Source organism: Lacerta agilis, chromosome 7 (genome assembly GCF_009819535.1).
Source record: "Lacerta agilis isolate rLacAgi1 chromosome 7, rLacAgi1.pri, whole genome shotgun sequence".
Classification (NCBI taxonomy): domain Eukaryota; kingdom Metazoa; phylum Chordata; class Lepidosauria; order Squamata; family Lacertidae; genus Lacerta; species Lacerta agilis.
The window spans coordinates 80,480,514-80,506,682 of NC_046318.1; the positions used below are offsets into that span (position 1 = coordinate 80,480,514).

The 26,169-nt window shown below is 40.5% G+C and overlaps 1 protein-coding gene across 16 annotated transcripts in view; it reads right to left on the bottom strand.

Annotated features, from left to right (window-relative positions):
• PTK2 (protein tyrosine kinase 2) overlaps positions 1-26,169 on the bottom strand; it is a 175,594-nt gene that overhangs the window by 81,834 nt on the left and 67,591 nt on the right. For all 16 annotated transcript variants that reach the window (XM_033155919.1, XM_033155920.1, XM_033155909.1 and 13 more), the window contains 4 exons: positions 25,564-25,790; positions 21,212-21,378; positions 15,232-15,319; positions 1,587-1,666 (listed from right to left, as the gene is read on the bottom strand). In XM_033155919.1, the coding sequence (XP_033011810.1) occupies positions 1,587-1,666; positions 15,232-15,319; positions 21,212-21,378; positions 25,564-25,758 (530 nt within the window). In that variant the 5' untranslated portion in view covers positions 25,759-25,790. The remainder of the gene's footprint in view (positions 1-1,586; positions 1,667-15,231; positions 15,320-21,211; positions 21,379-25,563; positions 25,791-26,169) is intronic.

A 26,169-nucleotide genomic window follows, 5' to 3' on the forward strand; every position in this document is an offset into this window, starting at 1 on the left:
CAATTTGGTGCTTCTGTGCATGCGTCGAAACCCGGAAGTAACCCATTCCGGTACTTCTGGATTTGGCACATCCGTAACCTGAAAACGCGCAACCCACAGCGATCGCAACCTGAGGTATGACTGGAATATGCATACACGTATCTGGAGACAAAAATATAGCTTGGCTCTGTAGATATCTAACCAAACCAAATGTCCAGCTATGAAGTTCAGAAGGTAGGCATCACCAGACACTTAGAAGGTGCGCTGTTGGCAGAAGAGGGTGGTGGTGTCTCTATTGCACAGGAAATTCCCTGGATGGTAGGAAAGCCAGCCCCATTCCACACATCCCTGCTGTACTTCCACTGTGGGGATAGCCAGTAACCTAGTTTGATTCCAAAGACAACCCCACTGGAGGTGGAGGCAAAACTGAGTAATATTCTGACCCCTTGGGGCAGAGTCAGAGCTATATTTAAAGACTGTTTACAGAGTGGGCCATGGAGAAAACTAGACTTCACATAAAGGCTCCCTGAGCTATGGCTGATCCCTGTGAAAAGGAAGGGTCACATAAGCTATGTGGGGCATACTGAACAGGAGGGGCTCCATAACTCGCACTATAATCTCAATTAAATAAGTGCTTGCTGCTTTAAGAATATAAGAAACCACCCTTGCTCTCATGGTAGCCAACCAGATGCTTATGGGAAACCTGTAAGCAGGAAATGAGTACAACAGTGCTCTTCCCACTTGTGATTCCCAGCAACCGATTATAAAATACAAGAGCATGACTTTGTGCTCGCAAGAGTGAGAATGTGTATTTGTGAAAGGAAGAAGATTTGCAGCTCTGGCCTGGCACCTGGATATTTATTAAGAGACAGCTAATGAAAGGGACCACAACATCTTTGCCAGTATTCCGCTTTTTAAAAAGGCCAGCAAAGCAACTTGGATGCCTGACAGTCTCCAAAGCCCATTGCTCAGATCTAGGGCACAAAATATCCCCTCGACTGAGCTTCAGGCTCAGGAGGGTGGCAGAAAGGCAACAGAAAGGCAAAAAAATCACTTTCAGATCAGAGACATTAAGACAGATGACAGTAAGTCTTTTTTTCTGACAAACTCCAAATATTCCTAGTTACAAGAGTAAAAAAATATTGGATTCACTTCTCTCAGTTTCTCTATTTCTCTCTATAGAAATTTTTTACACGTTACAAGTATTGGACTGTAAGTTAAGGAAGGGGCAACAGCAATGTTCCTAACTCAACTCTTCACGATTTGAAAATGTGGCTTGATGAAACATTCTCCCACAGCAAATGCATTTGTCTTGCCTTAGTTCCAATACTTTGGCTATTTACTTTCTAACCATTTGAGTTAAGTTTGTGTGAACTGAACAGAAGTGACATAAAAATGCCACTAATTGTGAGTTTGGGGAAGGGGAAATCTGTAAATTTAAAAGCATTACAATTGTATTACACCAAACACTATAGGTTCTAAAAAGACTTTTAAGCAAATCCTTTAAAAAACACCCCAATTTTCATATCAATCAGGGTATCAAGAATAAGAGAAATTGCTCCGCTTATAAAAGTTTGAATAATAAATATGTAAAAATATTGCCTTACCGGATTTCAAGGCAACCTAGCTTCAAGGCAATTTCCTGGTCCACCTGGTCTGCTATTTCTATCATATAGTCATTTTTCACCTAAAGTAAAACAAAGAGGAATGTGTCATATATAAGAACAGTATAAATTACATCAAATATACTTTCATTCAAATATCATGTTCACTGCAAGTTTCAATACTTTTCCAAGCAAATTTCATCAGTCTGCTTTGGAGGTAAATTATTCTCAAGCTCCAAGCAATCTTTTCCATGAGTAATGAAGAGCAGATTTGTTCATTAAAAGGTGGGGTGGGGTGAGGAGTAGGGCGAGGAAAAGAATTCTAGTTTCTAGTGTAACATCCCAAGAGGGATACTGCGCATTTCCCTTGTGGAGAGAGTAGCTGAGCCATACTCCTGAATCTGAAAATGTACACATGCACAACTGGCAAGACGTGAGACTCCTGATTTCAAACAAGGAGAAACCTAGAAAAAGCAAAAAGAGGGAGTGTGTATCACTCCTGCTTGCCTTCCAATCACATACCTCCAAAATGTGAACTTGCCCAAAGTGATGTGGTATTTTCTACTGTGGATTCGTATTTTTTCTAGTTTTATTGCATTGTTTTTATGGAAATTGTTGTAAACTGCCCTAGAATTCTCAATGAAATGTGGTATGCAAATACTTTGATTGATAATGAATTTATTGCATACATGCTCCCCATAGCCTTACTATAGGCATCAGGAAGGCTGTAAAAGTTGAACCTCCCCCCCAAAAAATAGATGCTCATCTAAGCAATGGCCTGGTTTGCTCATAACACTAAGCCAAGGTTAACTCAACTATGATTTATTAAACTATGGCTTGGTGGTAAGTGTGTACCCTGCTCAGCAGCTTAACTTTGAATTGTGTACTGACAAACTGTGTTCTGAAACCATGATTGAGTGTTGGCTTTCCTTTGTTGCAAGAATGGCCTGGTGTTATTTGTTAACCCAACACCCTTCTTTAATCATGGCTTGCTTAGACACCGTGTCACCTCAGATGCTTGCCAGTCTACAAAGACATGAGGCAAGAGCAGCTGGAAAACCAACCCAACTTTGAGGACACAACCCATTGTTTGTTTCATTGTCACTATATGGGAGAACTCATAATTACCTCAGTTTATGAAACAAACCATGAAGAGGATTGTCCAAGGAGAGTCCTGGAGCTGACTCTCCACCCATTCTGAGAGCCAAGAACAGCTCCAGTAATAGTCATCCAATTCTCCTCCCCCCTTTTAAAGTAAAAAAATAAAGGTTGGTAATTAAAAATATAATTTATCCCCAAATGAAACTCAGACCTCCTTGACTGAGATGTATACTTTAATGGCAATAATTAACATCAGCACGTGTCTACCACTGGACATTTAAACAGCTCTGTTAGAAGGAAGAATGATTAATAATAGCCAACGTTGTGAATAGCTGGGTAAGCAGAGATAACCTACATGAAAACATAATTTTTATGAATACTTAGGCCTAATAGGGGTTTTCATCTTTAAAACGCTTAAAGTTTATGGATAACAAATCAGAGCTTAACTGAATTACACTGAAAGCTTGGCTTTTTTAGGCACTTATTGGTAGATATTTACTTGATTCCCAAAAATGATTGTGAGCTTAATATCTACTAATTAGAACTGCTGTTCAATTACATTAATTTCATAATGATATACTTCCCCAGGAAGCTAGTATATTAATTTAAAACCCTTGCAAAGCTGCTTTACAAAAAGAGTCTTTTACATTAATCAGATCAACATGCTGATTTTAATTAATGTAATATTTTCCCTTGAATTATATGGTTCTTTTCACAAAATTCAAGAGTTACCCATTGTACCACAGTTCCTCACTATTGAATCACTCACTTCAATGGAAAACTCAATTTTACAACTTCCCAAAATAATATGGACAATCAATGTGTGTTCATGTACAACAATATTTTCTTTCTTATTTCTTTTTAATAACATTCACTGGTTGGTATGCAAAAATAGTTTTCATAGTCAGAATCATAGTAGATGAAACCTTCAGCCAAACATTTAGACACCTTGTGCTGTATATTCCCTCATAATTAGAAAGAGGAAGCAAAGTAAAAAGCCAAATAAGAGTGCCATGGGCAAAACCACAGTCCAGTAGAATACATTTCATTTATGCCTTTTATATCCTCCTTTCCTCCAAGGAGTTCAAGGTGGCATACATGGTTCTCCCCCTCCTAATTCTTCCTCACAACAACCCTATTAGGTAGGTTAGGCTGAGAGGCAATGACTGGCCCAAGGTCACCCCTGGCATAGTGGGGATTTGAACTCTGGTCTCCCAGGCCCTAGTCTGAAACATTCTAATCACCCCCCTGGCTCCCATTTTCTGTACTATAGCTTTTTTATACTAAATGTTTGACATGGGAAAATGCACTTTGCACCTCACTTAGGTTTTTTTAATTACCACAGAAGAACTCTTGTTAAGTTCCAAGGGACAGAAACATGCTCAGATGTCAAGAAGAAAGAATTATCTATGGACCTCTTCCTACAGTGGAGGACTTGGGGCTCTCAAATTTCAGCAGTGCCCTTAGGTAACCCAAAAATTCAGTGCCCCCGCCTCTTCCCCTCCATTCTACATCACTGTTGCAGCACTCCCTGCAGTGCCCTTTTGGCTCAGCACCTAGTGCAGGCAAACTGGTCATGTTCCCCTAAATCTGCCTCTGCTTCATACATGACTTGTACCTCCATTGCTTGCATCTCTTAAAATATTTACCATTCACTTCCCAAAACAAGGTGCTAGCCTTTTTGGCACATGAGCCACAGATGGAACGCGAAGTATAAAAGAGTGCCACACTAATTCATACTAGAATGAAAACGTCAGCATCCCATGACCACTTCAGAGTGGTTTGTCTCAGGGAAAAGACAAGAGGAGAGGCAGGCAAAAGGGAAGGTCCAACTCCTGCACAGCCAGGACCATGCGCTCTCCTGCTCCTGTTACAGAAGTGTCACAGTCTCCATGTCCTGTGCCACTTAAGGCAACCTTGCTACAGGTTGGCCACCCAGCCACAAATGCCTCTTCCTCCCCAGGCAATCTATTCCCTTCCATCCCTGACTTCCTGGTGTAACAGTCCATGCAAACTTATCTGCTGCTCCCAATGACCATGAGAACACAACCGTGACTGCTATATCCCTCTGCTCCCCATATTTCACATGTATGCTCATGTTCTCTTTTGGGTTCATCACTCAATAGTGTTTCAGTCTCTCTCTTGACTACTCGTGCTTTCCTCCCCACCTTCATATGATGTCTAATGTTGCATTTGATCTTGAAACACTAAGAATTTTAAGAAGCGCAGAAAAGCGTTGTTTTAGGAAATGTTCTTGGGCTTGCTTTGAGTTAGCAGTGCATGAAAATGGTCACACACAAGCCCCAGAAACACCATTTTCAATCTTAAGAGAATGCAGAGAAGTAAAAATAAAAGTAAACACTTTACAACTGCACCCTATCGAAAAAGCGTTCTGAATACAATATGCTCAGTCAAGGAGGAGATGAAATGTACAATCACCTCACAAGCTCTAAAGTGCTCTAGCCTTGGTGATGAAGTGCATCAAACCAACCAAGCAAATACACCTAGATCACAACTCTGAATTCTTCTTGGATACTACACATCCAGGAAACAATTTCCCCCTTAACACACATGGAAAGGAACAGTAAGATCGCTACCTCTTATCGGAATATAAAGCCAACTGCCCTAGCATGCTGCTATGTCTTATACATTTCTCTAACTGCAGTCTACTGTAGCATCAAAGTTTCTCTCCTCACCCTCCAAATCCCTGAATCTCCCCAAAAAAGAAACTTAAAAAAAGATTAAAGCAGCAAGTAACCATACACACAGTAATTTCTTAATCAGAAACCAAACACTGCTGGGTGAATGAGCACGTGCTGATTTCAGCCAAGCAGATTGCAACCATTTCCTATTATACTGTGCTCTATTTTTGGTCCTTTGAAGCTTATTGAACCTTATTACCACAACATTTCCTCCTGTGCGTGCTTCCTTGATTTCATTCTTCATCTCAAGATCTCCTTGAGCTTTTCAATGGGGGGTGGTGCGGGCAAGAGCACAACTCCTGTACTAAATTACTATTAGGACCCAGTTCTGTGGTGGAGTCCGTCCCTTTTTCAATTTCTAGCTTACTGGAGTCAATGCCCTATTTGATTACAGAGTGACAACACCTCCAGTACATCCTTCCTTGCTGTTCCTCAAGTGTTAGTATCTGCAGATAACCACATCCTACTGGTTTTCTCTGTTCTACCCAAGCTTCCAAATGCCTTGGGCAAGCACCGTATTTTTCACTCCATAAGACGCACCTAGTTTTTAGAGGAGGAAAGGGGGAAAGCCCTGTTTTTTTGAGGATCAGCTGAAAGTGGTGCAGCTTTTTTTGCAAAGGGAAAAGCCCTGCTTTTTTGAGAATCAGCTGAAAGTGGTGCAGCTTTTTTGCAAAGGGAAAAGCCCTGCTTTTTTGAGAATCAGATGAAAGTGGTGCAGCTTTTCTGCAAAGGGAAAAGCCCTGCTTTTTTGAGGATCAGCTGAAAGTGGTGCAGCTTTTCTGCAAAGGGAAAAGCCCTGCTTTTTTGAGGATCAGCTGAAAGTGGTGCAGCTTTTTTGCAAAGGGAAAAGCCCTGTTTTTTTGAGGATCAGCTGAAAGTGGTGCAGCTTTTTTTTTTTGCAAAGAGGAAAAGCCCTGTTTTTATGGGGTCCAACTCACAGTTCTGCAGCTTCTAGTCCTACAGCCATTTCTACAGTTTCCAGAAAGATAATCTAATCACCGTCACATGTCGCTGGGGAAACAAACAGCCTCCCTCTGCATTCAACAATAGAGGCCTGGGCAAGGGGCTGGGGCTGGAAAGGGAGCCTTATCTCTCTTCCCATCACTTGCTCAACAGCTGTTCAGTGGCTTCCTTTCAACACCCCCTTCTCTCTTTGTTAAAAAAAAGAGCACGATCTGCTTTTGGCCCCTAGGCAATTTGGCTCCAGGGACCATGCATTCGCTCCATAAGACACACAGACACTTCCCCTTACTTTTTAGAAGAAAAAAAGTGTGTCTTATGGAGCGAAAAAACGGTAATCAGTTCAGATTCAGGAAAGATACCAACTGGAATAAAAATCTGTGAACTTTTTTGTAAGAAGCGCTTTGACAGGTGCCAAGGAACTCATAGAAAAGGCACCTGTTTGATATGCAGTGGGAGTGCCAAAGTGTAGGAGATGCCACACTAAAGGTTTAATTCCGGCAATGTGCAAAAGGGACCACCTGGTAGCATGGTATCCATAGGGTATCCTGCAGAGCAGAGTGATCAGTTGGGTATGTAGGTGATGAAACAATCTGGTCCCAAGCTGTACAGGACTTTGTACACAAATACCAGCACTGTGAACCTAGCCTGGGAGTTAGCTGGCAGCCAGTACAATTCCTTCTTCAGGAATACTGTTCGTAACAGTGATGTTCACTAATCACCCTGCTGCAACTACAGTAGCAGTTTGCTGCTCAGAAGATAAGCGCACCAAAGATTATTGCTATGTGCTAAACTTTCTTCCATTGACTAAGGTTAAATATAGAACATTCATGAAGTCCAGGAAATATGGGTAAGCCGAAGCTTCAATCTGCCAGAGATGCTATAGCAGCAATTCCCAAACTCTGTGCTAGGGCACAATAGGATGTTGCGAGAGAACTGCTAGATAGGCATGAGAAGTAATTAAATTATTTAAAAGATTCTGAGAATCTGGAAAGATGCACTCACAGAGGAAGCTACTTGCTGCATCTCTGCATGATTTACTACTTTGGCCTTAACTTCTTCAAATCGATCTCTGTCTGATTTGAGCTAGCAATTGTGTAGCATTATTGCATCAGGTGGTCACAGCAACACTCCTAGTGCAAAAATGCAGCAAATTGCCTGCACTTGGAGGAAGCATGACCTGAACACTGATTCATGAAGAAACACAGGGTGAGGGTCCTAAGAAGGTGAACAGTTCATACTTTTAAGAGGGAAGACTGCACAAATAAATAGATAGAAATAGTTTGGGTCTCAGACATCTGGAAACCACTGATTTATTAGTTAAATATGTTCATATACAGCAAAAGTTGCTGTGCACAGAAGACTCCAGGGAAGCCTTCCTCAACTTGGTGACCTTCAGAAGTTGCTGGACTACAATTCTCATCAACCATAGCCATCATGGACAGCATGATGGGAGTTATAGTCCAAAACAATTGGCATGCACCAGGTTGGGGAAGACTATTTGAGACCATGCACATGTTTTCTTCTTCTTTTGTCATTGGAGGTGCTTGAGCAAATACATTAACTACGTCCCAGCTTTGGAATCTGCAGAAGGCAGCCACAGGAACTGGTGAGACTGCAAGTTTGCAGACACTGCCTCAGAGCAGTAAACGGCAAGAACTGCCAGTTCAAAAGCTCAAACAGGATTTCCAAATCCCTGTTTATTGTTGACATTTAAAGCAGCTGAGGGTATTTGGAAGGGAGAAGAGTCAAGTGGGCTAAAGGTGCTTAATCTGTCCTGCACCTGCATGCTTTCTTCTCCAGGTCCTCTTTGAATTCTTTGAATTCCAGAACTTGTTCAAGAATACTGGCTGCCAGAAAAGCAATCTTAGGGAGCGTGAATCTGAGACCGTGCAGCAGACAGCTCTTTCCCTACACTCTCACACACCTCACTACTCACTCTCTCCTCTGCAAATCCATCCCTCCTCCACTTTTGCACAGCAGGAGGAAAAGATGAGATTAGGAAACCCGTTTGTTGCCAAAGATGTAGTCCCAGACTCAGTGAGAAGAATCCCACACCAGTTTGGAATTTTACACCAATGGGAATTAATTAGAATTAAAAGCAGGTTGAGATCAACCATTTGAGAGTTTCTCTTTAAGCTCATACATGTATTTCGCACCAGAGGAAGGGGTGATGAACCAGAGAAAGTGATTCAAGGTTGAAATGCAGCACACACAGGGAAAGCCCCATTTAACTCAGTGGGACTTATTATGAGTAAACACAGAGTTGAGCTTAAGCCAGGAGCCTCAATAGCAGCAATCCTTTCACAGGCTAAAAGCTTATTGGGAAACAAAAAGCAAAAATACAGCAAGTCTGCTCTCTCAGTAGGATCCTTATTTTTGTTGAGACAGAACACTGGTTGTGTGCACTTCTTGAATAACTTGCTGACTAGTCACTTCCCAAACTTCAAAACATTTATTAAGGAACAATTGTAAAACCCGCCAGCAGTCAAGTTCTCTGGCACATCAGACTGGCGTGATATACAGTCAAGATGAGAGGAATGAAGAGCTCATACGTTTGGACATTCCAAACAGTGTAGGCTTACTCTGGTGCATGAGTTAAGAATAAATTTATTACAAACTGTATTGCCTTATGCAGCAGCTGCTACGTTTTAGAAGGCATGCGCCTCATTTATCCAGATCTCCCCCACCCCACCCCCGGCCCTTACAGCAACAAAATCTCAGGAAGAAACATTCACCATAGCCTGGGGATTGAATTCAGATGAGAAGATTGCTATTAGACAATACATGGAATAATCAAGGTTTTAATATTTGTGCAGCAAAAAGATACAGCCCCCCCCAAAAAAGCGTAAGTCAGGGCAAGGCATGGATGAGGTTACATTCAACCTAACATGCCTTAATTAGCAGGTGCTCATAAACAGGAGAGGGTGAAACTGAGGAGCCCTGAGTGCAAGGGGAGATAGCGGGTTTATTGGTGTGGCTTCAGGGATAGGAAAGGATCTAAACAGGTTCCTAATGTCCAGCTTTCACAGTATAAAACCAATCATACATTAAATAAACAGCAAGCGATCCAAAGGCACCAAGATGAGTCTCAGGATTAGGTTGCAAGACATTAATCTGAGGTTGTTTTCCATTTATTGGGCCATCCTCCACCTGGGCTTACGGGTGCTAACAGTGCAGAGTTAAATGTTATGTTTTCTTCAGACATCTCCTTTCTGAACTCACATGTACAAAGTTGTTCATAACATCATGAGACAGATGGAGAGAGCAGGTGTGTGTGTGTGTGTGTGTGTGTGTAGGTTGGTAGTTCAACTCACCATGGGGATGCTAATCTCCATGGTAAGTGTAGCATTTAAAACTGTCCCCAGAATGTTACTGTAGAAATAAAGACATATAAAGCTGGTCCAAGTGAATGTCCTTTTCTGCGCCCAATGAAAATCCAGAGGGTTACTAGGGAAGGAACAGAGCTTCCTCTACCCTCCTCTATCAGCCCCCAACAAAACAATATTCAGTCTAGTATATTTTCAAGGTTTCCTTACAAGCACTGTCAGCAATGAAGACAACTGACTTAGGTTCCGGTATATAAATGCATGGATTTCAAGCCACTGTTGAACCCATGCACAGAATGTGAACTCTAAATAAGCCATTATTTAAAGCAACCTTGTGTTTCAGAATTTGCCTGGTAGCCATAGTAGATAAGGAATTGGAAGACGCCTGCTTCTTGGGAGGAAAGCAATGACAAACCTAGACAGCATCTTAAAAAGCAGAGACACATCTTGCCGACAAAGGTCCACATAGTTAAAGCTATGGTTTTTCCAGTAGTAATGTATGGAAGTGAGAGCTGGACCATAAAGATGACTGATCGCCGAAGAATTGATGCTTTTGAATTATGGTGCTGGAGGAGACTCTTGAGAGTCCCATGGACTGCAATAAGATCAAACTTATCCATCCTTAAAGAAATCAGCCCTGAGTGCTCACTGGAAGGGCAGATCCTGAAGTTGAGGCTCCAGTACTTTGGCCACCTCATGACTCCCTAGAAAAGACCCTGATGTTGGGAAAGATGGAGGGCACAAGGAGAAGGGGATGACAGAGGATGAGATGGTTGGACAGTGTTCTCGAAGCGACTAGCATGAGTTTGGCCAAACTGTGGGAGGCAGTGGAAGATAGGCGTGCCTGGCGTGCTCTGGTCCATGGGATCACGAAGAGTCGTACACGACTGAATGACAACAACGAAGCAAAGTGGCTAAAGACTGATAGAACCCTCTGTCCCTTCTCTGTATCTGTTAAAGTAGTAAAGTAGGCTGTCGGAGGATGAAACCCCCTGCATCCCATTTGTTCTAAGTTTCTTATCCTGTAGAATCATCATGGCTTCTACAATGTTGAACTGCAAAAAGTGGTTACTACTCTATTTATATAAGTCTTCCCTTCCCTTTTGGCCAGCTATACAACAGACAAATCATTAAATAAGACTTTTATGCTCCAAAGAAAATACACACTGGTGTTTGTTTTTTTTCTTTCTTTACAGCTTTTAAAAGCAAAGCTTTGCATTAGGGTAACGCTCAGCTGCCATCTGCCCTCAGCTGCTGCTCTGCCTTATCAAAAAGGTCACAGTTGCTACATTAATGCAAGTTGATCTTTGACATCCTGCACTAATTACACAGGCTCCCTTATTTCTATGGTAATAATAAGGACATTAGTGGCTGGGGGAAGGGAACTGCTTGCCAACAGGGCATTGTGCAAGGCAGAATGACTTTAAAATTACCCCTTCTGTCATGGTGGACAGATCCTCCAGCTGTCTTTGTATATGCTCCCACTTCCGATTTTGTTGGCAAAATCAAACTATACACTTGGGGACCTTTATAATATTGGAAGCAATGCTAGTCTTTTAGTGCAAATGGTCACTTTAAGTAATCAGGCGTACTATCTTACTAATTTTAATTTTACCGGGAGGAAGAAGCTGGAATGTTTTGTAAATATATCTTGCCATATGGAAAGATCACCACCTGGTAAGATATAGGTTTACAAGACTTCAAAGCATGGCTCAGAGAACAGTAAGGATTATCTACCGCCAGAGACGGATGGGTCTGCATCATTTTTCCTGACTGCTCTTAAAAGAGTTTCCTTTTGACCTAGCTAACTGTCTGTCATTGTACTAGTTGGTCTCTGGAATAGAAAAATGTCCCAAGAGAGAGATGACCACTCCTACATGTATCTTCCATTGACTAAAGGCTCAACTGCTTCTGTTATATTAGAGACCTTGGAGGCAGCAGAAAATACAAAAGCAGAACACAAACTGAGGAAGATACACGTCAGAATATAGGTCACTTTGAGGTCTATTTTGTGGTGGCAGCAAGGAGAGTTTACATCACCATCATCACATCTACTGCTTTGAGGTTTTTGCCTTTTTATAATCAAGTGGTATATAAATTGTATGAGATAAAGAAATAAATCTACAGGAATGTCTGGCAGAGATTTAACATGCAGTAATGGGCACCAGAGCAGTACAGCAAACCCTTGGTAGCCTACTATGACCTATTCATTAAAAATTAATTTACATACATGCATACATACATAATATAATTTGTATACTGTCTTTCCATAGTTAAAACCAAGCTCAAGGTGGCTTACAACATGGGAGAGGGGGAATAGCATAGTTCCAAATGTAACAAAAGTAATCTTAGACAATAAATAAAACATCAAAAAGTACACAGTCAAATTGAACAATTTCCACATAAATAATAATAATAATAATAATAATAATACCAATAACAGCAACACCCTCAAACAAAATTCCCTACGCAATTTAAGAAGCTAATGTCTAAATAGTATACCTAACCGGCACTGTCAACCTAATGGCCACAGTGCTTTTCCTATGACTACTCCTGGCATCATGAAAGAGTTGAGGGCCCATAAACATATTGGCTCTAAGTCCTGGAAGACCTGCTCCCTTGCTTTGCTGGTCTTATTTCACCTGGCTGGGAGGGTGGGCCTCTGATTGACTTCAGCTACAAAAGCTGAGGCTGAAGAAGAGGCCAGACACCATCTTGACTGTCTCTTAGCTCAGACCCAGGATATTGAGCCAGAGCTTCCACAGCTGCCATCCTCCATGAACCACCAGTGGCAAGATTAGCAGTAACATCAGCAGATACTTTCTATGCTTATGATAACATTTTATTCTAATATTTTAAAGGTAAAGGTAAAGGGACCCCTGACCATTAGGTCCAGTTGCGGACGACTCTGGGGTTACGGTGCTCATCTCACGTTACTGGCCGAGGGAGCTGGCGTACAGCTCCCTCAGCTGGTCATGTGGCCAGCATGACAAAGCTGCATATGGTGAACCAGAGCAGTACACGGAAATGCTGTTTACCTTCCTGCCGGAGTGGTACCTATTTATCTACTTGCACTTTTGACGTGCTTTCAAACTGCTAGGTGGGCAGGAGCTGGGACCGAGCAACGGGAGCTCACCCCGTCGCAGGGATTCGAACCACCAACCTTCTGATCAGCAAGTCCTAGGCTCTGTGGTTTAACCCACAGCGCCACCCGCGTCCCCATTCTAATATTTTATTTTCTTGCTAATAATGCTGTTTTAAATGTGCATTTTATAGTTGACTTTCTTTCGCAATGTTTTCTTTTGGAATATTTAAGATAAAATATTTGTTAACTTTGCTGTGTTAAATGTGCATTCTGTAGTTGACCACCTTTGTAAGATAATGTTTTATAGATTCCTGCTAATTATGTTGCCTTGAAAGTATACTTATTTGACTTTCTTCAGTATTGTTTCATTCAATGTTTTAATGTAGGTTGTAAACCACTTTGGCATTTTTTCTTCAAAAGATAAAACAGTATAGAAATGAAATGGATATTATTAACAAAAACAACAACTTAAAGAGCTATGTCAGGATCTCTGACCATGAAAAACAAGTCCCAAAAGCTTCCTCCAGTCCTCCTGAAAATCAACTTGTGCTGGCATTTCTGTATTCAAAAAACGATTCAATTAATTCATGAGGCAAGGCAGTGCTTAAAGAAAAAAAATTCAGTGATTTGCTGGCAGAAGAAAAACATACCGACTGGCAAGAGCACAGTGAGCATGGCAAATACTAGCGCACTCAATAATGCTTGAGAGTAGCCTGGGAGCAATTCTACTGAACAGTGAACGGACCAGAGATCTGTGACACTATCACATCACCGCCTTGGCAAGCACAAACTCTATATGCATCCAAACTAGAGCTCCCCAGAGCAATTTTACACCCATCTTGTCATCATAATACTCCAATACAAATTATGCAACACTGTCCACTGGAAACAAATCGCTGGATTAAGCCTTCCACCTCCTCACAATTGCTGTTATTATTTGTCACCCTTATCACGGGGAAAATGATAACTTCTGTTTGATTAACTTTACACCAATATGTAGCATTAATATAGGGTTGCTATATATCAAGGGGTAAAAATCTGGACAAAAAAAGTTGTTGAGCCAGAACCCAAATCAGAGCCCAGGCAGCCACTGCCAGAGCCCGAGCATATGTTGTACCACTACTCTGCTACATATAAATCTCTGGCTGTAACTTTCTAATTAGGATACTGGCATGAAATCTCCGTCAAAGGAGTACAACAAATCCTGTACCAACAATGCATTCTGCAGCTCTAATATTGTATATGCAATTTAAGCAAATCTGCACATCCCTACTTATTTTGCATACCGGTAATTGATTCCCACTTACGATTTTACAGTAAATCTGTCAGTCATTGTGAAGAAAAGGGAGACTACACTGCACAATGAAACTCTGCCATCTTCGCTAGCTAAAGAACTAAGAAATTCTTAGTCAGCCCCTTTCTACTTTCCGAGATTCCACCAGACTTTGCCCACTCACTTTTCAAGCTTATCTTCACAGCTGTAGTGACTAAAAGCCAAGATTTTTCAGGATGATGAATGAATTCTGCCCACAGCAACCAAGCCCTGTGCTTTTGCAGTATTTCCATTGAACTGTAGCTGTGCTTGCATGGAACTGCAGAATACACAGTTTTCCTGGTCACAGAGAAAATTATTAGAAGAGTTCCAAGTAGATGAGGGTTTGAAGATGGTTAGCTGATTTAAGTTAATTGGATTTTGAAAAGAAGTTTATAGCAAGAAAGAAGGCAACCCTTTCTATTTAAAACTTTATGAGATATCCCTGTTTTTTTAATCTGTTTTTAATCTGGGGAAACTCAGCTGGATGGGCGGGGCATAAATAATAAATTATTTTTATTATTTTATTATTAATTTGGGGGAGAAAGTCCCACATTTATTACACAGATTTTTGTGAATCTCTAGAAGAATTGATGTATAGACAGATATAGAACAGCTGGAATTTATTGGGGAAAGTTAGGTTCTGAAATATCTGCACACATATTAATCATGCATTTTCATTATATGTCACCTTTCTTCCACAGCAGAACTCTGCCCAGGCACTAGTCAGACCCAGGATCTGAAAAACTCTTCTAAAACATGTCTTCTTGCCACAGCCTTTGGCATTATTCATGGAAAGGCAGAATTTAACCAGAGTGAAATATCCCAGGGTACTTATACCACACTGCAAGTGTGTCTTAGACAAAAGTATTTCTGAATCTATCCCCATGCAGCATATGCATAAACTGGGGTCAGTGCGCAGAGGGGAAACCTAATCACTGCTATGTGCAAAATTTTCAAACTCCACTCATACTATGAAAACTGGTGCCTTAAACTGGTTTTCTTGACTGGGGAGACATTAACTGTCACTTTAAACTGAAAAAAGAGACTCACCCTTTCCCTCCAATTCTGATGTGTGCTTGCATCGACATGCTACTTATATAAACAAAGCACTTTCACAACTCCAAAAGCAAGTTTAAACAAAGCTGTATGTGTTTACCTGCTGATAGAAAAAATTTAACGTTGGCTTATCTTCAGTAAACTGGTTCAGAAATCCTTTTGGTAAGTATCGGATTCGAAGTTCATATCTACAAAGAAAGAAAATGCAGAAAAATTATATGCTTTGTGTTTTGTAAGTTATGAGTCACATCACATAAGTTTTTTTTTAAAAAAATCTCTAACTGTTCTGTATAATATTTATTTATATTTTATTTATTTAGAGCATTTGTACCCCACTCTTCATTCAAAAAGGCTCTCAGAGCAGCTTACATGAAATCAAAACAAAACAAAACACTCCCTACAAGCAGGCATATATTCTACATATCCTGGAGGTAAAACAAGACAGATGAAATTAAGACTTGCAATGAGAGCCAAATATATGAGAATTCATATGCACATCAAAAAGCAACAGGGAAACAATGATTGATTTTTAAAGAGAGACGGGTGGGAATTTTAAAATTGCATGAAATGATATGCTTATGCAAGGTGCTATTGAAACCACTGAACTTCACAGAAATTGCCATTCATACAATTCTAATTTCTTATTAACATTCACACACAAACAGTATTACTGGCCTTCAGTAATTCACCATCATAACATAACTGGTTCATGATCTGTGCAGAAGGCTATGGACAAGATCCAAACAAGCTTCTCAATATAAAATGGAATTCTTCTCTCCAGGAATGTCAGCAGCTGCTGTGAAAAACTGGCAATATCTCTGTCCAAAATATGCAGCTCTTTTAGACATTGGCCCACATCTAAAATGCTTTACAAGTGCTACCCTCGTTTAGAACTATTATATCTTCCCTATAACAGCATTAAATTTGATCCAAATATGAGTTAATTGCTATAAAATTATTGTGCATCCATCCTGTTTCATTCTCTGCAAAAAAAAAATACTGTCAGCTTCTTCCTGTATCTATATTTTAATGGCACAAATTATAAGGAAGCAGAAGTGCCAACAAGTCACTTTGTCCTCCTCAGAAGCAAAAAAAATGTCACAGTAAACCTCTTCCTATCTGATCTCAAAGAAATCACCACCTTTCAATTCTAAATGTGTTTGTTACTGAGATTATCATCCCACTCTCCACGCTGTGTCAACATGAATCTAACTTCCAAGTCACAGCCTATGAAAGCATCGTTATCACCATATTAAAACAATCAATTATACCTGAAGATAATTATCAGCTTAAGCAAGAGCTTTTAAATCCTGGGCTTCTACACAGGCTGCCTAAATCGAGATCTCTTGTAAGTTGTTTGCAGCTTCTTTTTCTTTTTAAAAATGTCACCAGCTATTTCTAGAAAGCATTTTACAACAAGCAGATTCTTCTGCAGTTTTAAAGCTAAAACTATTCAGCAGTTTTAGAAGTAAACACAATTTTACCACTGCAACTGCTTTAGACTTTAAAATTCTAACTTCTCTGCCCCTAAAGGTAAAGGCAAAGGGACCCCTGACCGTTAGGTCCAGTCGCGAACGACTCTGGGGTTGCGACGCTCATCTCGCTCTATGGGACAAGGGAGTCGGCATTTGTCCGCAGACAGCTTCCGGGTCAAGTGGCCAGCATGACTAAGCCGCTTCTGGCGAACCACAGCAGCGCACGGAAACACCGTTTACCTTCCCGCTGGAGCGGTACCTATTTATCTACTTGCACTTTGATGTGCTTTCGAACTGCTAGGTTGGCAGTAGCAGGGATGGAGCAATGGGAGCTCACCCCGTTGCAGGGATTCAAACCGCCGACCTTCTGATCGGCAAGCCCTAGGCCCTGTGGTTTAGACCACAGCGCCACCTGCCCCTAAATAATGCAAAGTAAGTTCCAGTGATTTAAAAACTGGAGGTGAAAATTATTGTAAGATTTCAAATATCAGCCTTCATACCTTTCAAAATGAAAAGGTTGATGAGACTTGCCTAATACACCATGCAAACAAATCTTCAGCATAATACAGTTTTGCTAAATAAGAAAATGTTATCACAATGAACAAATCAGGGAGCAATAACACCAATTGCACGAGCATCCTTTGTGCTTATTGGCAACATTTTTTTAAAAAAAGAAGCCATTCCACTAAAAATAAGTTTCAACTTTTTATTGGAAGAAAAATGTTATCATATGCTGCTGTTCAGCACTTAAGCATGGAGACAGCGATTTGCATTATGTTTTCATTTCAATTTAAATGCCATGCTGGTATGCAGTTTCAGGCTGGGAGAAGTGCAAGTGAGACTTGATCCAGGTCTGCAATGGTCCACTGAAATTAAAAAGAAGTGCCACACTCAAAGGGATCAGTGCTCTGGTGCTGCTCTGAGACTTCTTGCAGCAGGGTGTATGGATGTATAGGAGCAGGCTTCCTCAACCTCGGCCCTCCAGATGTTTTGAGACTACAATTCCCATCATCCCTGAACACTGGTCCTGCTAGCTAGGGATCATGGGAGTTGTAGGCCAAAAACATATGGATGGCCAAGGTTGAGGAAGCCTGTATAAGAGCAACCTAAGACAGACTCCTGGCAATGAGCTACTTTTGGTCCTCATCATCCTCATTCTACAGAACTATACTTTGTTTAATGTTGTTCACGTCAATTGTCTGTCAGCAGTTCTGTCAAGATGAGCGGAATGGGTTTTTCAGGCAACTTCCAAGAAAGCAAAAAACGTATTCATATTGACAAGATGGCTAACTGAGCTTCTAGACCAATGGTTTTCAAACTCTGTATCTTCAGGGAACCCTTTCTACATTGACTTGTCTGCCAAGGATGCCCTGCACATTGTCAAGGTCACTGTATCCTAGAACTCTCCAATCCATGCAGTCTTTTGGCCATTGTCTCTTGTAGATGGTGAATGCAGCACAGAAGTCATACAAAACTCCCTTGCAGCTACTCACTGATAACAATGGCAGACAAGTTTTCTGGTATTACTCATTGAAAAATTCCTGATAAACTTTAGAAAAGCCCCAGAAGTCCCTGAGATAAAATTCAGAAATCAGTCTTTTAGACCAAAACATTACTATTATTAATCATCATCATCATTATTACTAATTTGATTTTTATCTTACCCTTTCTTTAAAAAGCAACCCCTTATTTATTCATATTCCATTACTGCACTTCTCAAAATGAGGAAAGAGAGCAAGTCCCAAGAATCAGAAGCCCAAATTGTGGGGTTTACATGTTGTCAGCACCAGCAGTAGAGCAGAACACAGATGCTCTTGGCAGCAAGTTGTCTATGTGCTAAATACAGGAGCAGCCATGAATGAACAACATGAACAGAAAGCAGCTGCAAGAGTGACTTGCACATTTCATTGGTCCAGTGCAGATCTAGTTCTCTGTTAACAACTGCTTGATTCTTCCGTCTCTGGCTCTTTTACTATAGAAAAGCTCTGGAAAAGGTGTCACAAATATGAATACCAGAATTAAGTTGTCACATCTTCTCATTCGCACTGACAGAAGCCTCCTTTTTACATTTTTTTTAAAAGTTAAAGCTATTTAAGGAGAATCCTCATTTATATATTATTACACAGTAGAAAGCTATTAGATTCAAGCCCCCTTCCAGAATTCTTCTTCTATCCCACTAATCTAAATATTTTTACAAGTACTGTCATCCGAAACTAAATGCTGTTTTTCATGTATTAAAAAAATATGACAGCAGTGGTTTCATTATTCCCAACAAACCTCCACAGATTAAGAGAGCAAGGCAGGCTGCACATCTTTGATAAAGCATGAAATTACACTCTGGAAAGATGATGAATAATTTATACCAACTCATGATGCTTTCATGAGGGATTTTATATGACCTGATCACCTAAACATCAGAACAATTATCTAACTTTGCTTTTAAAGGTTATTATCTTTGTTCTGCAATGCATTAAGACATGAGAGTACCAGTGAATACTGTAAATGAAACTGGCACTTTTACGTTTCAGAACTAATTTTTCCAGCATAAATTACAGTCACACTGAATATAAGTATACTTTTAAAAAATGTCAAAGGTATAATTTTGTATGATTTTATGATAATTTACTTGGTGAAAAAAGAATCACATGTTCACTACAGAACACTGAAATAGAAACATTAATGTGGAAAAATAAATGCTACATTTTATTCACTCAAAATTTTAAAAACCTTTTAATTTAATGTGAAGGGTTAAGACAAGCAAGTCTGTCCCAAGATAGTTCGTGCCCATGTTGCACTCGATTTGTTGCAATGCACTCAGCATTACCAGAAAAAAAGTTTATAGGCTGTCAAACTGAATGCAATGCCACAGAGAGCCAAATCACACTGTAAAAACCAGAAAGCATTTTTCTAGTGCATGGCAGCTCCTTGCTTGTAGCAAGAAGTCCTAATGGGTGAGTCACTCATTACATGAGAAGAGTCACTACTTTTGCAAACAAGCAGTGATGTGACTATCATCAGAAGGGCTAGACACAAAACCAGGTCCATTACAGATCCTAGAAAAAAACCAGTACTGCCATATTTGCTGTAACTTAATGAGGACCCAGAGAAGCTGGAGCAGAGAAGGCTCTGCCTGACACAAGTAGGGAGAACACACAAAAGAGTTCCCTGAAACTCTGCCACAATAATTAAGAGACCCATCTTGCTCAAGGACCCACAGTAACTCAGCAGTGCTTCTAACAGGAATGATAAGTTTCCACAAATGTCCCATGCCTGTCAACCTGCTAAGAAGGAAGTCCCAGAGAAAGCAGGGAATGAGGTTACAGAAGTCTTAGTTGCCAAACGTTCCAGACTGAATGTGTGGATGCAGTTCCAGAACATTCATAAATGTTTTGTAACTTGCCCTGTTGGTCTGCTTGGAGCCACAGTGTCAGAGATAGTCAAAAGATCTTTCATTCTCAGTCTATATCCAGTGTTTACAGGGACAAGCCAAACCAGAGTTCTGCAGCCATAGAGTGTACTACTCTGAACAAGTCTAGCAACACTGTGCTTGCAGTGGATTTTCAGCATCCCTGCCCCCCGCACCAATAATCTTTTAAATATATTTAAACTACTTACAGTGGTGCCCCACTAGACGAAAATAATTCGTTCTGCGAATATTTTCGTCTAGCAGTTTTTTCGTCTAGCGAAGCAGCAATGTAAACCGCGGTTTTCGCTAGACAAACAAAAAACAAACAAAATTCGTCTTGCGAGGCAGCCCCATAGACTTTTTCGTCTTGCGGGGCAGCCTCCCGCTAGACGGATGCCTTCATCTAGCGAGTTTTTCGTCTAGTGAGGCATTCGTCTAGCGGGGCACCACTGTATATGCTTCAAGGACCTGCTGGGCACAGCTCACCACAACTAACACTAAGGAACTTGCAGCAGACTATCTCCAAACTGTGCTCCCACCACTTTCTCTCAAGCACTGGGAGAGAGGTAATATTGGCAGTCGTCTTTCCTGTTTCATACCCACTATCCTGTTTCCCCTGCCTTTTCCAAGCTCAGCCATGGTGCTTCTAAGGGAGTGCACTTAACTCTCTTCCTTATACCAATTAGACCCTACATGTCTGTCTAGGCAGGGCCTCTCACCACTCTCTTTTTTTCCATACTTGGTAACTGATTCCCCCAATATCCAGCTCCTGAACTGTTTTTATAGCCTCTCCTCCTTGCCTTGTCAGCAGAATTAATGCATAGCAAAGAAGCAATTCCATCCTTCCCCACCTCAGTCTGCTAGGGCAGCAGATAAGCCATCTGAGGCAGACTTCATTTAAGCCAGCCAGCCACTGTTCTACTCTTCCCGTGTTTACATTTTTCATGTTTGCATTATTTTTTATTTTGCTTCCTGTACCAAGCAGACTTCCCCTCTGCCCCCCACAATTGGATTGGGTTTCCACAGAAATATCTGATTTCACTGCATCATTTACTTTCTCATTTCCTAAGCAAAAACATATCTGCTCGTTAATTTAACTGTTGTCTTCCACCCCTATGGAACTATGGAGCAGTACACAACATAGTTTTCAAAGTATCATGCATTTAATTAGTAGGAACACTTCTAGGTTTTTGCCTTACTTCCATTCCTCCGGCGCATGGGATAGTTCAAATTTCTCCCTCACGTTGGACACTCCCATCTCTGGATGAAGCCAATGAACTTCCTCTGACTGCAGGTGACTGAGCCGTAAACCGTAACAGGCTACATTTTTTACTTTGTGACTATCTACTATCTTCTGGATTATGCCCTAAAAAAGAGGAAAAAATGCAAAGATTTGTTTTTTCCTTAAAATTCATATATGGCTTTCTTGAATGAGCATGGCACCACCTTGCTGAACAGAAGCAGGCCTGTGTCCAGACAGTGCCTGGATGGGTGATCACCTATGAACTACTTGCATGCTGCCTTGGGTTTCCGGACAGAAGGAAATAGAATATAAATGTAAGGAAAATAGTCTCTTGAGCATAAATTTTAAGAATTCACATTTTCTACATAAAATTGAATAGCATAACAAGCATTTGTGTTTATTACAAGTTATTCCTTAATAAAATTGTTTATGGATAATGATATATTAGCTAGAAGTGTAGTATGTTTCTCCCAGCTTTTATACCTGTGTTTTTACTTTGAGTTGCAGTCAGTATTGTTTTCTTGTTATGTCTGTGTTGCTTTTGCTTTTATCCTGTATTTAAATTGTGTGTGTGCGCGCGCATGCATGCATGTGTGGTAGACAGCCCAGAAAACTTAATGTTATAAAGCATATAAGTCCTGTTAATGTGAATAAATAATACATTTTAAAAGTTCTTGAGAGGCAACATGAATCACCACAGTGAAAGAACGATCACTAATGAACAGTGTCAGCTGCTTCAGATTTTCATACTGAACAGAACCATGCCTTCTGTATGCCTTTCACTGGATACATTAAGACGGTGGTGGTTTCTTTGTTTATCAGACTAATTCCCATCACAGTCTAGCTCTACACTCAGGAGACAACCAGCAAGACTAGTGTGCCACTGAACTAAGAACCTGAACTGCAGTGCTTATATTTGTAGGTCTATCAATTCTACACAGCATTTATTCTAGCCTGAAAACCTTGAGCACAATATGGTAAACACATAAGTTATTCACTTGATTGCTGCCAGATAGTGTTGTTTAAGTGCAAGTTTTCCTAATCCTGCAACACACAGTTGTCCATAACTAGAGCTATGTGGGTCAGCACAAATTTCAGGCATTGAACCCTAAAGATCTATTTATGCACTATGGGCACACTTCCAAGTCTTCCTCCCCCAATCAATGTATGAATAGAAGCCGCCATGGAATGCAATTCATTCATTTTTTCTGTGCTTTCTGAACTTGGCACAAAAAATGTCCACATAACATACAGACTTCTTTTCAGAAACCTCGCCAAGTAGGACAGTTTTGTTAACAATGAAAAAAGAAAGAAAAGCAGATGTAACTTAAGAATTGCAAATGGACAACCGTTTTTTTAATTAAAAAAAGGGGAGGGTGGGCAAAACTAGCGTGGATTATTAATGAACAAGTCAATTTAAAAATAATAAAAACAAAAACCACTCACACAGGCAAAGTTTACAAACAACTAATGAAGGAAACGAAGTCATCTTTCAAGCTATAATTTTTAAGATTAACCCAACTGGGGGTTAAAATTACGTGCTGGGTGAAGTAACTGATATGATCACTGGATCATAGGCTAAAAGAAGCTGAAAAGATTAAGAAGTTTCCTAGGGCACTTGTTTCATTTACTTTATTTCAAGTGATCATGTAAACAATTGCATAGCTATTAACCAGCAGTTAGCTCAAAATAGCGAGCTCAGAAAGAACAATTCATATCCGTCAGCAGTCTGAGAGGAAGACTGCTATATGGTAGCTATCATCTGAAGAACATGTGTCAACAGTAAAAGGTAAAGGGACCCCTGACCATTAGGTCCAGTCACGAACGACTCTGGGGTTGCGGCGCTCATCTCGCTCTATAGGACGAGGGAGCCGGCATTTGTCCGCAGACAGCTTCCGGGTCATGTGGCCAGCATGACTAAGCTGCTTCTGGCGAACCAGAGCAGCGCAGGGAAACACCGTTTACCTTCCTGCCGGAGCGGTACCTATTTATCTACTTGCACTTCGTGCTTTTCAACTGCTAGGTGGGCAGGAGCTGGGACCGAGCAACGGAAGCTCACCCCATCGCAGGGATTCGAACCGCCAACCTTCTGATCGGCAAGCCCTAGGCTCTGTGGTTTAACCCACAGCGCCACCCGCGTCAACGGTAGGTTACATCAATTTCAGAAACCACTTCCCCATTCTTTTTCTTATTCTTTTAAAAAACTTTTTGGAATGTTTGTGGAGGTACCTTAGAAAATTCCACTTAATACCACAAAATGTATATATAAAACCAAAACCAATGAACAAAATGAAAAGAACAATGTGTTTGATGAATAAAATACATGAGCATTAGAAGAGTTATACTGTCATCATTCTCATTACTGAAGGTAGCCTTCCACTGCTGTTTGGCATGCTAGTGGCCTTGAGATTTATTTATATAACTAATGAAGGGGAACCAAGTATCATCAAAACTGTCTCATTTCATTTTACCCTCAATGACTTGCCTATGTTGGGTTACATGTTCTGGTAATCTATGTCCCCATTTTTTTCAGTACCATTCCTTCTTTGTGGGCACAGAAAGGGCATGTCGCAGTCAGTAGCATTGTTAGTGATCCTCTATATTGAATTCCATGATCGTTACCACTTCCAATCGAAAGGAGTACTAAAGTCAGGTCTAAATGGGTGATTTGGTTGCTAATTTTGCTTAATTAAAAAAAAAATACCCCCTTTCATTTTTTAAAGGTTTTGGGCAATCCTGCCACCCATTATTGCCTTATAAACTTAGGCCCACTACTTGGTGGCCTGGTTTGCATGGAACCTTAAAGCACAGTTAAACTCAATTATGGCTTAAAGCAAAATTAGCAATACTGCATCATGACGCATGGGGATAAAATTGCAGGTGCTTTGCTCCTCCCCCACTCCTGCTACTGTCATGCTGCTAGGAGTTATGCCATGGTTTGGCTTAGCATTATGTCTGGGTGTCCAGGGCTGTAGTTTGCTTCTCTTCAAATAAACCTTGGTTCTTGGCTTACAGCTCAGGGTTTATTTGGGGTCACCGTCTCCTTTTCAAACATACTGCTAGCCCAAACCACAGTTTGCTCCAGGCCAGGATAGCTGACTTATGACTATCCAGATGTTGCTGAACTACAATTTCCATCATTTCCAACTATGCTGACTGGTGCTAAAGGGAATTGTACAGCAATCTGAAGTGGGTATGTAGGAACATTCTGTCATATTAGTAGTCTGAAGTGGTGCAGCCCAGACACAGTTTAAGCACCTCAATGAGAGGTAGGCATATTCTTGGTGTGATGCAAGCACCTAGGTGTGTAAGAAACAGATGCTTTAGTACCCCCTGGGATGCCTTGCCTGTTATGGCAATAATTATGAGCTGATTACCTGTAAAAGAGCCTCAAGTATCTTAAACAAGCTCAAAGGATGGGCCACATTAATTTCAGAAATCAAAATTAAGTAAGTGCCTCATTTGCTTAGGTTCTCTTGGCGCTGTAAGTCTCAGATTTAATAGCAAGGTTGAAAAATGTATCTTTCAAACTCATATTGCAAACACACAGCATTTTCTAAGTGAATTCCTTCAAGAAGAAAAAAGCATTACATCTGAACTATGCAAATCCCTTCCTATTGCAGCATGAAACCAGAATGTGTGCTCTCTTTCAAGTGAATCAATGGAATATTTAAAATTCTGAGACAAAAGGTCATTTGAAATGTAAAATGCTACTACCTGTGTTTGAAGTCTTTTCTATTCCATCCTATTTTCTTTTAACTTAGCCCAAGAGGAATACTTAAGTTTTTGTGAAAAATAATGTATTTGTCTGCAAACAACTAAAATAAAACAACTTGGCATACCGTACCAAAATTAGCATACCATGGCATACCATAAAGTCTTGGTTAGCCTGTTTAACCAAGAAAAATATTCTTTTTAAATATTATTTAATCATGTCAGTAGCTTTAAACAAAAAATATTGCAGGTGCAAATAAATATGAATAGCTATAATGTGGTTTATGGGGATAAAAAAATTTGAGCAAAGACATTAAATAGGTCAGCTAAAGCTACAAACCTAACCCCAATTACCTGGCAGTAACCCAACATTGAATTCAACAGGATTTACTTCTGAGTAGACATATTCCTCAAGAAAATTTCTAGAAATCAAAGCTTTGCCTGGAATGACTCACAGCATGTGCTGAATAAAGACCTTCAAGTAAACACTTCAACATCTGTGTCCCTCAGCCTGAAGTTATTCGCTTCACATTCTGAGAATGACCTTCAAAAAAAACCATCTCTAAAGAACTTCAAAATGTTAAATCAGCTTACCCAAACATCTGTAGCATCCCCGTGACGTATAATACTGGCCCATGTTGTTGGCTCACTGTTACTTTCAAAATAATGGAAAACCTTTAGGACTCGTTCCATCGTCCCAGGAGAACGCTCCATCCCAGAACTGAGGTGCGTCTTTGTGCTTGAGCTTGGTGTGTGATTCAAGTTTGGGTCTAGGTAAGCTGCTGCCATGGTTTTGCTAGATGCTAGGTATCTGTCATATTCTGAAATGGGAGGAAGGAAAAAGGTAACATTTCAGACTTTATAAGTGATACGTAAACAAATTCTACAGTTAGTCAATACCTTGGAATAATTGGTGTTCATTTTCCCAAGGAAAAGCACCTCCAAAAGACAGAAACCATTAAAAATAATCTATTCAAATGTACAGAGGGGGAAATTCCCATTAAAAAGCATTTATCACCCTGTACAGTAAATATTTTAGATCACTTCTATTTATAGATCACAGTAGCATTAAAAAAAAACCCATCTTCCTATTGCCTCCAAAATGAAACTGGCCCCACAAAGTGTGTCTGGCTGTTAACCAGAAGGCTGGTGGTTCGAGCCCACCCAGGGATAGCTGTGGGCAGGATTCCAGCATTGCAG